The 16,843-nt window shown below is 36.9% G+C and overlaps 1 protein-coding gene across 3 annotated transcripts in view; it reads right to left on the bottom strand.

Moving 5' to 3' along the window:
- Ascc1 (activating signal cointegrator 1 complex subunit 1) overlaps positions 1 to 16,843 on the bottom strand; it is a 95,559-nt gene that overhangs the window by 50,217 nt on the left and 28,499 nt on the right. For all 3 annotated transcript variants that reach the window (XM_027931217.3, XM_027931216.2, XM_071611182.1), the window contains exon 6: positions 8,143 to 8,279. In XM_027931217.3, the coding sequence (XP_027787018.1) occupies positions 8,143 to 8,279 (137 nt within the window). The remainder of the gene's footprint in view (positions 1 to 8,142; positions 8,280 to 16,843) is intronic.

The following is a 16,843-nucleotide window of genomic DNA, read 5'->3' as shown; positions in this document are numbered from 1 at the left end:
CCCCGTATCCCCCTATTCCTGGCATAATGCCTTCCATGAAACAGGTGCTTAATAAATACATGAAATGAAAATTCTCCCATCAAGAGGGAAGGTGATCTGGTCAATTTTTAAAAAATATTTTTAGTTATAGATGAACCCAATACCTTTATTTTATTTATTTATTTTTATGTGGTGCTGAGGATCGAACCCAGTGCCTCACATGTGCAAGTTAAGCACTCTGCCACTGAGCCGCAGCCCCAGCCCAATCTGGTCAATTTTGAAAAGAATGTACTTATAGGAAAAAACATATTGAGCAGTGGATGTGCACAGGTGCACACCTATAATCCCAGCTTCTTGGGAGGCTGAGGCAGGAAGATAGCAAGTTTGAAGCTACCGCAGACAACACAGAGATCCCGTCTCAAAAAAGAAAGTGGTACTAGCTTCAAAGACAAAAGGATGTTAGGATCCATCAAAAGACAATTCCAAAACACTAAAAAGTTCTCTTGATACTGAATCCAGGACATAGGGATGCTCTCTGCAGCCCATGCGTCCTAATTTGGGTAAGGATTCACTTGAAACTTTAAGGCAAGGTTACTGTGAGACAGAAATTTTTTGAGTAAATTAAATAACTCAACTATTATAGGCAGATACCTGATTAAGAGAAATTTTATGGCTTTGATCATTTGTATCCTGTAACCATATATATATATATATATATATATATATATATTTTTTTTTTTTTTTTTTTTTTTTTGTACTGGGGATTCAACCAGGGGCTACCTACCACTGAGATACCTTCCCATCCCTTTTTATTTATTTTGAGACAAGGTCTCACTAAGTTGCTGAGGCTGGCCTCAAACTTGCAATCCTCCTACCTCAGCCTTCCAAGTTAGCTGGGATTATAGGTATGCATGAAGCTGGGTACTTCAAAACACAAGCCAAGCTCATCTCAGACCATCAATAATACAGTACATTTCCATTCCAATACACACACACACCATTTTTTTTTTAAGAGCTAAAGTCTTGTTGGACCTAAACTCCAGGACTAAAAGCAATCCTCCTGAAAATCTGAGACCACAAGCACATGCCATGGGATTCCAGCTTCACTTATGTTTTTGAAACTCTAACTCTGCATAGTTAGATCACCAAAAAGTACCATAACATTCAGTTTCTCACTAAAATGTTTTTAATTATATTATATTTAATGTCATATCTTCAATTTCCAGGAGTTCCAGCTGACCACCTCCCTTGTCTCCAATCTTTAGGTGAGAATCAAAGCAGAACAACCTTGGGTGTGAAGTAAAGTCGTGAACTCTGAAGAGTTCCAAATGTTCAGCTGGCACGCAGTCTGTCCTCTATCTATTCCTCCTGCTGTTAAGTGTGCAGCCCACATTTGTACACTGGCCTCCTGCTGCTAAGAGCTCCTGAGTAATAAAATATCCAAATCCTTTCTGTCGAATCCTCCAAGTTCTTTCTTTTTGGGTCAGTAAACTGTACTCAGGGCTTCTGCAGCCCTGAAGTTGAATTGTTCTACAAAATTGTTATACTGCTTTTTATCTGGTAACAACTATAACAAAATCAGTGTGTCACTTTTTAAAATTTAGTTTGAGTAGACTAAATTTAGTTTGAGTAAATACAATTACTATCTTACCTTGATTTTCAGGTAGAATTTTCCACCAATTCTATCCTTACGGTTTCTGATCTCTCTGATTTTACCTATTTTTGTTGGTTGGTTGGTTGGCTGGCTGGTTTTTGGTTTTTAGGAGCTAAAAGAAGTTAGGTGGGAACCGAACTTAGGTCTTTAGACATGCTAAGCACACTGAGCTACATCCCCATTCCCTTGACTTTAACAATTCCTTTGTATATATGTCCTCACTATAAACAAGCAGGATCCAAAGCCTCCTGCTTTAGAGAAGAACCAAAAACTCTTGCACCCTACTCCTAAGACATATCAAGAACATGAAAGAGCAGGAGAGAAACCCAATGGTTTGCCTGACGAATGTTCTTTGTCTTGTGGCCAAACTATTCAGGTTTTCATCTGAATGACACCTGAGGCAATAATCATGAATTTAGGGGCTGGGGCTGGGGCTCAGTGGCAGAGTGCTTGCCTCACACATGTGAGGCACTGGGTTTGATCCTCAGCACCACATAAAAATAAGCAAACAAAATGGAGGGCTGGGGTTGTGGCTCAGTAATAGAGGCTTACCTAGCATGTGTGAGGCACTGGGTTCAATTCTCAACACTGCCTATAAATAAAGGTCCAATGACAACTAAAAAATATTTTAAAAAATAATAATCATGAATTCACATTTGTTCATATAACTTCTCCTTTCTCCTCTTTCTTGTCCCTTTTAAACTTATATGGTTGGACTCAAGGCCTATTAGAGAACACTCAGGCACAAGTAGGGTGACAAAGGAGCTAAAAGAAGTGTGCTACACATGTGTCAGGCTATATACTCAGAGCTACTGTGCTGTTTCCATCCCACAGCTCACAAAGAAAAGTCACAAGGGACACATTTAAAGCTTCAGCTTTGCAAAACACTGAATAATTCATTCAAAATCTATATAGCTACATGAGCCTTTCGCCTAACAACTGAAATGAAAATCCTGTTCCTGCTTAGATAGCATCCTTTAAATTTAAAAGCTACTGCCCCCAATTTAAACATACACAACTAACTACCCATTTATTTAAAATATCTAGATAGCACAGTAGTTGTACTCAAATTCCAATATAAGCCACATTTATTTTAATACTCCAATTTAAAATGCCATAATATTAAGCTACAGCAAATTATGCACTAGTCTATTTAGTTTCAATGTTTTCCTTTTCACAGTTAAATTGGGGAATATAAAGTGTGCAGCTAAGAAATGGCATTATGTACTGATATTTTTTCTAAATATACTAAGTGAAAATATTAAGGTCAAAGAGCAAGAATAAAGGAAAAAAAAGTCAGATGAAATTATTTACTTACCAGGGTTTTAATAAAAGTACTTTTTCTTTATTTTTTATTGGTTCTTTTTAGTTATATATGAATTCATTTTGGTATTATTATATAAGCATGGAATATATCTTTGTTTTTTTGGTACCAGGGATTGAACTCAGGGACACTCGACCACTGAGCCACATCCCCAGCCCTATTTTGTATTTTATTTAGAGACAGGGTCTCACTGAGTTGCTTAGTGCCCTCACCATTGCTGAGGCTGGCTTTGAACTCACAATCCTCCTGTCTCAGCCTCCTGAGCCGCTGGGATTAAAGGCATGTGCTGGAACCCAATTTAGAGTCCCATTCTTATGGCTGTACATGGTGGTGGGATTCACTGTGTTGTTTCCATATATGTACATGGGAAAACTAAGTCAGATTCATTCCAATGGCTTTCCTTTGCTTATCCCCTTCCCTTCCCCCCCCCATTCCCCACTGTCTAATCTACTGCATTTCTATTCTTTCCCTCACAGTCCCCCCTTACTGTGGGTTAGCTTTCACCTATTTGAGAAAACATTCAACCTTTGGTTTTTTGGGACTGGCTTACTTCATTTAGCATGATAGTCTCCAGATCATTGCTGGCAAATGCCATAAAGTTATTCTTCTTTATGGCTGAGTAATACTCCACTATGTTTACATATCACATTTTCTTTATCCCTTCATCTGTTGAAGGGCACTTAGGTTGGTTCCATAGCTTAGCTATTGTGAATTGAGCTGCTATAAACATTGATGTGGCTATGTCACTGTAGTATGTTGATTTTTTTTAACTCCTTTGGATGTATACCAGGAAATATGAAGAATTCAAAAAATATAACACCAAAAAAATCAAATAACCCAATCAATAAGTGAGCAAAGGAACTGAACAGGTGCTTCACAGAAGAAATATAAATGGCCAAAAAATTATGAAAAAATGTTGAACATCTCCAGTAATTTGAGAAATGCAAATGGTGGTTCCATTTCTAATTTTTTGAGGAATCTCCATACTGCTTTCCAGAATGGCTGCATGAATTTGCAGTCCCATGTATAAGTGTACCTTTTTCCCCACATCCTCACCAACATTTATTGCTGTTTGTATTCTTGATAATTGTCATTCTGACTGGAGTCAAATGAAATCTCAGTGTAGTTTTAATTTTCATTTCTCTAATTGCTAAAAACAAGAGGCCCAGAATAGCCAAACAATCCTTAGTGAAAACAAATACCTAAAATTATATAATAGTGCTATAGTAACAAAACCAGCATGGTATTGGCACCAAAACAGGCAAGAAGACCACTGGATGGAACAGAAGACACAGAGACAAACCCACAAAAATACAGTTACCTCATACTAAACAAAGGCACTAATAATGTACATTGGAGAAAAGATAGCCTCTTCAACAAATGATGCTGGCAAGACTGGAAATCCATATGTAGTAGAATGAAATTTAACGCCTATCTCAACCCTGCACAAAACTCAGCTCAAAGTGGATCAAGGACCTAGGTATTAGACCAGAGACCCTGCACATACCAGAAGAAAAGGTAGGCACAGTACTCCAGCACGCTGGCTCAGGAACTGACTTCTTTAATAAGACTCCTAAAGTGCAAGAAGTGAAATTGATAATCAATAACTGGGGTGGCATCAAACTAAAAAGCTTCTTCACAGTAAACAATCAAGAGCATGAAGAAAGAGCCTACAGACTGGGTAAAAATCTTTGCCACCTGTACCTCAGATAAAGCATCATCTCCAGGAAATATGAAGAACTCAAAAAAAATATAATGCAAAAAAATAAAAATAAAATAACCCGATCAATAAATGGGCAAAGGAACTGAACAGGTACTTCAAAGAAGAAATATAAATGGTCAAAAATATAAGAAAAAATGTTCAACATCTCCAGTAATTTGAGAAATGCAAATATTTTTATCTTCAAGGAGATATCTCTTCCATTTAGGGAAACAAGACTTCTAAACATTCCCACAACCAATTCTAATTCTCATCTTCTTTCTCAGAATAATTTTGTACTATACACTTTTTAAACAAGTACATTTGGCAGGGGGAAGGTAGAAAAAGAGTGTTAGAGACGGCTGCTTTATTTTACTTTCTGGTTTCAAAGCTTTCCAGCTTTTTGAAAAGTGCATCTTCAAACAAATTTTGCAGGCACCGCAGATTTTTGGCAGGGTAACTTTGTCCTATTTCAAAAGCTTTGCTGAATTTGAAAAACTACAATTACTGTTTTTATCCTGTCATGTCAGAAATTCTTAGGAACTATTAAGATTGCTCTTTATTCTCATGCACACCAACTTTGACATGCTTAAAGGCTCAGATTTGGCATTTAGTCACAAAAGGCGCTAAGAAATACAAAAGGGAGAAACTCAGCTAAAGCTTCACCTAGCTTAGGATAAACCTTCAGTGATTAAAACCTGTGACCTGATTTTCATAAGGTAAGAAGAGCAAATTCCTCTCTAAAAAATATTTTATCTACTTTTAATATTTTTCTTAGCAGGATTATCCCAATGCCAGACAAGAAAATACAACTAACTGCTTTCAATTCAGTTTAGCAAAAATTGAACTGGGAATATTTTAAAGTATTAGAACTTCAACCAGGTAAAACTGTCCTGCTTTGCAAAACACAGCATAAAGTTTTATTTTGTACAAGTACAACTACAAACACCTAATGATGAACATCAAATTATTTTGAATTTTAGGCAAAATTGTGAAAAAAACAGACATGTCTATCATGAGTGAAGAACAAGACTTAAACCGTCATGTTAGAAAAGTGTGAGACCACCAATTAAAAAAAAAAAAAAAGAAAGAAAAGTGCGAGACCTGCACATAATCATGAAATTTTTAAAATCTACTTGAGTAAGTCAGCTTTCAAATTTCTCTTCTTCCCCCATCTTAAATAAAAGGAGTGAAGTGAGAGGGGAAGAGAATGTTCTCTGAAAAAAAGCTGTGACATCAGATATATGTGTAAATTAAATTTTTACACATGTATGAAAAAGAACAATTTTGTCTCTAGAATTTTGCATGAATCAAAGCAAATTGCTTGAACAATTTTATATCCTTACTGACTCAAATAAAATTACTTGGAATTCAAAAAACGAAAAATGACCAGATGCAGTGGTGCACACCTGTAGTCTGATGTACTTCAAAGGCTGAAGCAAAAGGATCACTTTAGCCCAGGAATTTGTGGCCAGCCTGGGCAACATAACCAGATTCCATCTTTTAAAAAAGGAAGAAAGCCAGGCATGGTGGCACATGCCTGTAATCCCAGTGAGTGGAGAGGCTGAGGAGAGAAGAATCTCAAGTTCAAAGTCAGCCTCAGTAACTTAGCGAGGCCCTAAGCAACTTAGTGAGACCTTGTCTCAAAACGAAAAATAAAAAAAGCTGGAGATGTGGTTTAGTGGTTAAGCACCCCTGGGTTCAATCCCCAGTACCCCCCACCCCCAAAAAAATAGAAAAAGAAGAAAATGTGTGGAGAGGATACGGGGAGAAAGGTACTCTCATACATTGTTGGTGGGACAGCAAATTGGTGTAACCACTCTAGAAAGCAGTATGGAGATTCCTCAGAAAACTTGTAATAGAACCACCATTTGACCCAGTTATCCCACTCTTCAGTCTATACCCAAAGGACTTAAAACAGCATACTACAGTGATACAGCCATATCCATGTTTATAGCAGCTCAACTCACAATAGCGAAGCTATGGGAATAACCTAGGTGTCCTTCAACAAATGAATAGATTTAAAAAAAAATGTGGTATATATATATACACAATGGAATATTACTCAGCCATAAAAAAGAATGAAATTACAGCATTTGCTGGTAAATGGACAGAACTGGAAAATGTCATGCTAAGTGAAATAAGCCAATCCCCAAACACCAAAGGGTGAATGTTCTCTCTGATTTGTGGATGCTAACACAAAACAAAACAAGAGATGTAAGAGTCGGGAATAACAGAAATCCACTGGACTAGCCAAAGGGAGTGGGGAGAGGAACAGGAAAGTAGAATTAACTGGACATATCTGTCCTAGTCTTGTATTTGTATATACAACTAGGATAATTCCACGTCATATAGGACCAAAAGAGTGGAAATCAAAAAGAACCTAATTATGAATGTATATTCTGCCAAAATACATTCTACTGTCATCGTATAACTAAAACTAAAAAATAAAAATATTTTAAAAAAAGAAAATTGGGGGGGCCTACTGAGGAGCCAGGCACAGTGGTGCATGCCTGCAATTTCAGCTACTCGGGAGGCTCAGAAAGGAGGTTTGAGGTTTGGGATTTTGAGGCCATTTTAGGTAACAAAATAAGACACTGTCTCAAAAAATAATAAAAAGAAGCCAGGCATGGTTCCACACACTTATAATTCTAGGGAAGCTGAGGCAGGAGGACAGCAAGTTTCAAGTCAGCCTCAGCAACTTACCAAGATTCTATCTCTAAACAAAAAATACAAGACTGGGGATGCAGCTTAGTGACACAGCACCCCTGGATTCAATCCCTGGTATCAAGCGGGGAAAAAAAGGAAGAAAAGAAAGTGTTCTGAAGTACAGTAAAGACTTTTCTAGAGAATGCTACTGTACTGTTTGAGCTAATGTGGTAGACAGAATAAATAACAGCCCTCCACAGATGCCCACATCTATTCTCTGTAATTTGTAAATATACTACCATAAATATCTTACAGATGTGATTCAGGCTATGGAGCTTGATATGGGTGATCAGCCTGGATTACCTAGGTGGGTTTCATCAAATTACACGAGTTCTTAAAGCCAACAACCTGCTGTGGCCACAGAGAGAGATCTGACAACAGAAGGGTCAGAGAGATGCAATGCTACTGAAGTTGAAGATGAAAAAAAGGGACCACTAGCCAAGGATGGTGGGCAGCCTCTGGAAGCTGACCTTTAAAGGCAAAGAAATAGATTATTACCTACAGTCTCCAGAAAGAACTACAACCCTGCCAACACCATCACTTCAACCCAGTGAAACTCAGAAAGGTTTTCTGACACACAGATAATAAATTTGTGTGCTTTCAAGCCATTAACTTTGTAGTAATGTCTCATTGTGGAGGTAGTCCAATGTTAAGTGCCACAAATGGGAGAGCTGACAAACCTTGTTCCTATGTCATCTAGTCCAAAAACAAGTCTGTGATACCAAAAAGAAGCCAACCCAGGTTTACCACCCTTCCCCACTTTTGCAGATCACTCACTTAATAAACTCCTCCTTACAGCGCTGTAGCATCTCACATGTCTGCTGGATCTCTTGCTCACTCAAAAGCACCAACATCCCAATAGTTAGGTGAAGTTTCTTGGGATTCTGGAAAATGGAGCTATCAACCCCACGATCCTATAATCATAGGGATAAAAACAAGAAATTCAGCTTATACAAAAGTAAATGGTGCCAGATGTAGTGGCACACACCTGGAATCCCAGTTACTCAGGAGGCTGAGGTACATTCAAGGCCAGCCCCAGCAACAGAGCAAGACAGTCTCAAAATAAAAGGGCTAGGAGGACTGGGGTTATAGCTCAGCAACACAGTGCTTGCCTCACACATGTGAGGCACCGGGTTCAATCCTCAGCACCACATAAAAATAAATAAAATAAAGATATTGTGTCCACATTAAAAAAAATTTTAGAAAAAAATTAATAAAAGGGGTAGGGATGTGGCTCAGTGGTAGAGCACCACTAGGTTCAATCCCCAATACCTCAAAGAAAAAATTTAAAAATAAATGGCTAGAACAGAACTGAGACCTCAGAAATAAACCCATACAAATATGACCGACTCATTTTCAGTAAGGTGGCAAGACCATTCGATGGGGAAAGAACAGTCTCTTTAACAAATGATGCTTGGGCAAGTGAATATCCACATGGAAAAGAGTGAAAGTAGACCCTTACTATACAGAAAAATTAATTCAAAATGGATCAATGACCTAAAATTAGTAAAGCTAAAGCTAAAGTTTCTCTTAGGAAAAAAATAAAACTAAATTTTTATAACATTGAATTTGGCAATGGATTCTTAGCTATGACACCAAAAGTGTATACAACAAAAGAGATAAATTTGACTTCATCAAAATTAAAAATGTGCATCAGGATTGGGGTTGTGGCTCAGTAGTAGAGCACTCGCCTCCCTAGTTTTGATCCTCAGCATCACATAAAAATAAATAAAATAAAGGTATTGTGCCCAACTAAAAAAATAAATATTTTAAGAAAAAAACTGTGCATCAACAGATACTCTCAAGAAAGTAATATAGATAAATAAATACCTATTACAAATGGCTAAAAAGCACATGAAGATGTTCAACATCACTAGTCATTTAGGAAAACGCAAATCAAAACCACAATGAGGTACCCATTCATATCAACTAGGCTGGCTATACTCAAAATAATGGGGAAAAAAACAACTGCTGGCAAGGATGTGCAGAAATTGAAACCCAAATACAATGCGAGAAAGGGAAAATGATTCAGCCACTGTGAAAAACACTTGGGCAGTTACTCAAAAAGTTCACAGAGTTACCACATGACCCAGCAATTCTACTCCTAGGAATGTGCCCAAAAAGAAATGAAAAAGAAACTCAAACACACGTACAAGCATGTTCCCAGAAGCTCTATTCACGTGGCTAAAAGTGGGAAACAGTCCAAACGTACATCAGCAAATTAATGGATAAACAAATTGTTTATAATAGATTATTATTCAGCTACAAATAGGAGTGAAGTACTGATACATGTTACAATATGAATAAACCTTGAAAACGTGATGTTAAATGAAAGAAGCCAGGCATAAGAGAACACATGTTGTATTACTCCATTTATATGAAATATCTACGTGAGGTATACACAGAGACAGGACACAAATGGGTGGTTTCTAGAGACCAGGTGATTAGGGAGCAAATGCTTAACAGATATGGGATTTCCTTTTGAGGTGATAAAAATGTTATGGAACAATACAGAGCTAATAGTTACACAACATAAATGTACTAAACGCCACTGAACTGTTTACTTTAAAATGGTTAATTCAATGTTATGTGAATTTTACCTCAATAAAAAAGTACTTAAGAGCCAGATGTGGTGGTACACACCTGTAATCACAGCTACTTGGAGGGTTAAGGCAGATGGATCATAATTGCCAGGCCAGCCTCAGAAACTTAGCAAGACCCCACCCTAAAAGAAAAAATAGGAATGGCTAGGGTGGGGTGTAACCCAGTGGTAAAGCACCCAAGTCCAATCCCCAGTACTGGAGAGAAAAAAGTGCTCAGGGATTAGACATGTTGCTCCATGGTAGATTGTTACTTAGTGTGTGTGCAAGGCCCTCAGTTCAGTTCCCAGCACCCTAAACAAATAAATAAGGAAACACTAGCCTGATAAACTGGCTTGGCCCAGGAAAAACAAAACACCATCTAAATGTAGGTTTAAGAATATCTTTTGGTCCTTACCAGCTTTATTAGTATCAGGGCAAGTGGACCTTTTTAATGGGTGCCCTCAAAGAGTAACATACTTTTTATTAAAAAAAAAAAGGACTATTTCATTTTTTAGTAGATATTACAGTATTTTCAGGTATAATACTTTGTACTGAAAATAAATTCTGAGGGCTCAGGACATAGCTCAGTGGTAGATTGAGACCCTAGGTTTGATGCCTTACACCACAAACAAACAAACAAAGAAAGAGTAAATTCTACCAGGCAAAAAGATGAGTGAAAAATGAATTTGGAGAAATATTTAGATAATGGAATTGGCACATCAAACATGGTCATCTTTTCCTGGCATTGTCATTCCCTGTCCTTTAATAACTTTGCCTCTAGGAAGCAGAAAAGACAAGTACACCTCATGTATCTTTTGTTTTTTTTTACTGAGGTACAATTTGTTTAACACCCAATTAACCACTTTAAAGTGTATAATTGAGTAGTGTTCAAAAAATTCACAATGTTACCGCCAGTTCTTCTTTAGTTTCAAATAAATAAAAAGCTTTTCATCACCCATCAAAACATTCTGTATCCACTAAGTAAATAATCCCTCTCCATTCCCCATCCCTAGTAACCATTAATTTGCTTTCTGTCTCTCTGGATTTGCCTATTCTGAATATAGCAAAAAAAGCCAGGGGTGGGGGGTGGGAATCATACAATATGTGATCTTTGTGACTAGCTTCTTTTATTTAGCATGATGTTTTCCAGGTAGATCCACATTGTAACTATGTGAAAGTATTTCATTTCTTTCCAGGGTTGAATAATATGCTAGTGTTACACATATACCACTATTTGTTTGTAAATTCATCCCAAATGGGCATTTGGGATATTGCACCTTTTGGCTATTATAAATAGTGCTGCTATGAACACGTGTGTACAACTATCTGCATTGACAAATATTTTCAAGTTCTTCAGGCTCACACCCAGGAGTGGAACTGCTAGGTCACATGGTAATTCTCTATTTAAATTTCTTCTTTTCCTCTTCTGTTTTGGTGCTGGCAATTGAACCCAGGCCCGTGAGCATGCTAAGCATATGTTCTACCACTGACCTATACCCTCGACCCTATGTCTAGCTTTTTAAGGACCACCAAACCATGTTCCACAGTTGTCGCAATGCTCCTAGTAACAATGTATATATATATAAGGTTTTCCACGTCCACCAACACTTATTAACTTCCTTAAAAAAAAAAAATTACAGCCATTCTACTGTGAAGTGATACTGTCACAGTTTTGACTTATATCATGTGTTGACCAATGCTGTTGAACATATTTCTTTTTTTTTTTTTTTAAAGAGAGAGAGAGAGAATTTTAATATTTATTTTTTAGTTTTTGGCAGACACAACATCTTTGTTTGTATGTGGTGCTGAGGATCGAACCCGGGCTATACACATGCCAGGCGAGCACGCTACCGCTTGAGCCACATCTCCAGCCCCCTGTTGAACATTTTTCAATGTGTCCAATTGACATTTGTATACCTTCTTTGAAGAAATATCTATTTAATTCCTTTGTCTATTTTTTAATATCTTTATTTTATTTATTTATTTTTATGTGGTGCTGAGGATCGAACCCAGGGCCTCGCACATGCTATGCAAGTGCTCTACCATTGAGCCACAACCTCAGCCCCTCCTTTGTCTATTTTTAAATTGTCTTTTTATTGTCAAGTTTTAAGAGTTCTTTACATGTTTTTCTTTCTTTCCCTTTTTTGAGATGTGGTTTCACTATGTTGCCCAGGCTGATGTTGAACTTGTGCACTCAAGTGATCCTCCTTTCCCAGCCTCCTGAGTAGCTGGGACTATGATGTGTCACTATGTTTGGCTTTTATATATATTTTTACACTAGTGAACATATCAGATCACGAATCCCTTTTAAAAGTAGGTAAGTCTCAGGCTGGGGCTGTCACTCACTGGTTGAGCACTTGCCTTGCATGCGTGAGGCACTGGTTTCAATCCTCAGCACCACATGAAAATAAATAAATAAATAGCAGAGATACAACTAAAAAAATATTTTTTTAAAAAGCAGGTAAGTCTCAAATATCATTATCTCCTTCTGTAAATGAAAACCAGAAAAAAGCTGAGACTATCCTCTAATGTGAGCAAAGCAGGAATTCTTTGAATTGCAAGTTCCCTAATCAGATCTCTGGCCTCGTTTAAAAAAAAAAAAAAAAAACACCCCAAAGGCAGAGAGAGATGTATTTATCAAACACACAGACAGTGTGCATCCTGTTCTTGGCTTGCCTAAATTTACTGCCTAATTTTTGCCTTGGCAACAGTACTTAATAGATTATTCATTTTCTATGTGTTAATAGAGCTTGAGCTATTTTTAAATCTGATGAAGAGTTTTGTGATTCCACACATCAACCCAAATTGCTTCATTTTAATGAAAGTGATTTTAAAAAACAATCAGCTTTAAAAGTGTCAAGGAAGGCTAAGTGCAAGGCTTATCACTCAGCTGCTCTAACCCCAGGCACAACATGTCACTCTAGAAAAGGCATGCAAAGCTCCCACAAATGATTCTAATATGCACAAACCCATCCCAAAGAGCACTGAGAATTGCTCTCCTAATAATGGCTAATTTGTTGGGTCCTTACTCTGCTCCAGGCATCTTCTATACACTTTATAGATGTACTCTGAGTACTATTATCAACCAGGAAACTGAGGCAGTGACAAAGTAAGCCACTTTCCCAAGGTCGCTATGCTGAGAAGGGATGAAATAAAAAAGTCAAACCCAGGTGGTCAGGCCCCAAAGCCTGCCAGTTGCCCAAAGGAGGTTGGAAAACAGAACCACCAATGAGAGGCAAGTAAGTCTGAGAAGCAAGTCTTCACGTATTTCAGCAACACTCACATGATGAATGGGTCTAATCACTAAATTAGTTCTGGGTATAAAAGAAATCAAATTTTATAAGGAGAAAAGTAGTTTTAATCTTTCTTTTCTAAAATATGACACCAAAACCATGACCCATTAAAGAAAAAAACAAATAAATTGAACTTGATGAAAAGAAAAACCTGTGCTTTCCTGGGCATGGTGGTACACACCTACAATCCCAGAGATTCGTGAGGCCAAGACAGGATGATCACAACTTGGAGGCCAGCCTCAGCAAATCAGTGAGACCCTGTCTCAAAATTAAAAGATTAAAAAGGAATGGGGATGTAGCTCAGCAGTAGAGTGGCCCTGGGTACAATTCCCAGTACCATAAAAAAAATAAAAACCTGTGCTTCAAAAGGCATCACTGAGAAAATGAAAAGTTAAGTCACAGAGAAAAACATTGGGGAAAAAAGTATTTACAAATCATAATAAATATAAACTTTTTTTTTTTAACTTTTATACAGGATCTCCCTATGATGGCCAGGCTAGTCTCAACTCCAGGGCTCAAGTAATCCGCCCACTTCAACCTGCTGAGTATCTGGGATTATAGGTGCAATCAACTGTGCCTGGCTAAAAATTCTTAATAATTTGATAATAAGATGGACAGTGGCACACACCTGTGAGCCTAATGACTCAGGAGGCTGAGGTAGAAGGATTCCAAGTTCAAAGCCAGCTTCAGCAACTTATTGAGGCCCTAAGCAACTTAGTGAGACTCTGTTTCAAAAAATTATTAAATTTCAAAAATTTTTTTAAAAATTAAAAAACACACAACAGTTCAATTTCCAGTACAAAAAGAGAAAAAAATAATTAAGTAATAAAAAGACACACAATCCAAATTTTAAGTGAGGAAAAAACATAAATAGAAATTTCACCAAAGAAAATAGATATATGAATTACTAATGAACATAAAAAGGTGCTTGACATCATTAGTCAATAAGGAAATGTAACTCAAAACCAAAGTGAGATATCACTTCACACTCACTAGAATGACTATAAAATACAATCAAAAAGATACAACAACAGCCAGTGTGGAAAAGTGTTATGATTAGATATGAGGTGCCCCAAAAGCTCACGTGTGAGACAGATACAGGAATATTCAGGGATAAAATGGTTGGACTATGAGAGTATAACCTAATCAGTGGATTAATCCACTGATATAGATTAACTGGGTGGCTACTGAGCAGGAAGGATGTGGCAGAAGGAGGGGGGTCACTGGGATCATGACTCTTGGGTTTATATTTTATCCCTGATGAGTGAAGCTCTCTCTCTACTTCCTGAGCTGCTTTCCTCCACCACACCCTTCCACCATGATATTCTGTCTTGGGCCCAGAGCTATGGAGTTGGCTGACCATGGACTGAACCTGTGAAACCCTGAGCGAAAAATCAAGTTTTTCTCCTCTAAATTGTTCTTGTCAAGTATTTTGGTCCCAGCAATGAAAAAGTTAATGAAAACAATAAGGATTTAGAGAAACTAAGCAGTTTCTAAGTTATGTAACATGTAAATGTAAAATTAGACACTTTGGAAAATTGTTCACCAATTACTCAAAAAGTTGAACATAAGTTTACAGTGCAACCCAGGCATTTCACTTGTAGATTCTCCCCAATGAAATAAAAACAAAGGATACATAAAGGCTTGCAAGGAATTTCATAAACAGTATTATTTATGATAGCCCTAGAGTAGAAATAATCCAAATATCCAGATGGCAAATAAATAATAAAATGTAACATAACCATATTAATGATAATAATTAATAATAAAATGTAATATAAGCAAAAGATAGAATCCTATTCATCCAAAAAATGTAATCAACTACATGCAACTATATAGATAACATTAAAATAATATGTTAAGTAAAAGCCGGATTTAAAAAAATAAATTATTATATAATTCCATTTATTTGAAATGTCCAGAGAAGGTAAACCCACAGAAATGAAAAGTAGATAAACTGTTGCCTAGGGTGAGTGTGGGACTGCAAAAAGGCACAAGGGATCTTTCTGGGGTGATAGAAATCTTCTAAAACTGGATTGTGGTGATGACTGCACAACTCTGTAAATTTACTAAAAATCACTAAGTTTTATACTTAAAATGGGTAAATTTTATGATATGTTAAAATACACCTCAATAAAGCTATTATATATAAATATGTGTCTGTGCCATTTCTTTTCTAAAAGCATCCTAACAACCCTGAAGCAAATTATCACCTATAACTCAGGAAGTTCTCCTTACTGAATACTTTATATGTGGTTGTATCTTATTTGATCTAATGACTTTCCAAAGGTTTTTCAACCTATAAAGTTAAAAATACTATGATTACACTGAAAATCTGATGAAGATGGCACATCAAATCAATGGGACAAATGTGTTTTGTTTTTTGAGGCACTAAGGATAGAAGCCAGGGCTCAGGCATGCCAGGCAAGCACTCTACCATTGAGCTACATCCCTACAAATAATTATGTTCAGGCAATTAGACAGCCATTTGGAAAAATAACACAATTATATCCATCTTTGCATTTTACACAAGAATAAACTCCAAATCAAAGACTGAAATGTAAAAAACTGAAAAACACAAGTATCAGAAAAAAACACAAATTCTTCCTTTATCTGAAGGTAGAAAAAAGCTTTCAAACTAACATTTTAATTCCAGTTGCAATAAAAGACTGGTAAATTTGACTAAGCAGGATATGGTGGTACATACCTATAATCCCACTTACTTGGGAAGCTGAGGGCAGGAGAATCACGAGTTTAAAGTCAGTCTCAACAACTTAGTGAAATCCCATCTCAAAATTTTTAAAAATTCAAAAAGGGCTGAGCATGTAGATAATACAATCTAGCAAGGATGAGCCCTGGGTTCAATCCGTTATCACAAAAAAAGAGAAAGAAAGGAAGGAAGGAAAACTTTGTTACACAGGAAAAAAAAATCATAAAGTAAAAAAATTATCTCAAAGGGCTAGAGCTGCAGATATGGCTCAGTGGTCGAATGCCCCTGAGTTCAATCCCCAGTACCCACCCTCCCCAAAAAAGATAAAGGGCTAATATCCCTAACATATAAGAACTGTTTTTAAAAAATCAATGATTTAAACATGAAAAGATGTGAAATTTCACTGATTAAAAAAAGAAATGAAGTCAGGCACAGTGTCATATGCCTATAATCCCAGCTACTCAGGAGGCTAAGTTAGAAGGATCACAACTTAAAGGCCAATCTGGACCACTTAGTGAGACCTAACTTGAAATAAAATTTTAAAAGGCTAGAGATATAGCTCAGTGGTAGAGCACTTACCTAGCATGTTTAAGACCCTGAGTTCAATCCCCAGTACAGGGAGAAAAAAAAAAATAGTGAATACAATATTCTTCATTTCTCAGTTTTCAGCAGATATTGGTAAAAACTACAAACAAGCCCTGAATTTTTTTTCCTGAGATTTTTTTGTAGGTTTATTTCTTAGGGAAGTATAGGAAAACCAAATAAAAACTATTTTATATGCATCATGGGACTGAGTAAATGAATAAAGATGTTGATGATGTTGGAAGCCAGGATGCTTACTGTGGAGGGAGGGACATACAAATATAGAATGGAGGAGAGCAAGAAAGACCCTG

This window comes from Marmota flaviventris, chromosome 4, assembly GCF_047511675.1.
Source record: "Marmota flaviventris isolate mMarFla1 chromosome 4, mMarFla1.hap1, whole genome shotgun sequence".
Taxonomy (NCBI): domain Eukaryota; kingdom Metazoa; phylum Chordata; class Mammalia; order Rodentia; family Sciuridae; genus Marmota; species Marmota flaviventris.
Note: the sequence above shows the minus strand (reverse complement) of the source record. Positions and strands in the feature narration are given on the sequence as shown.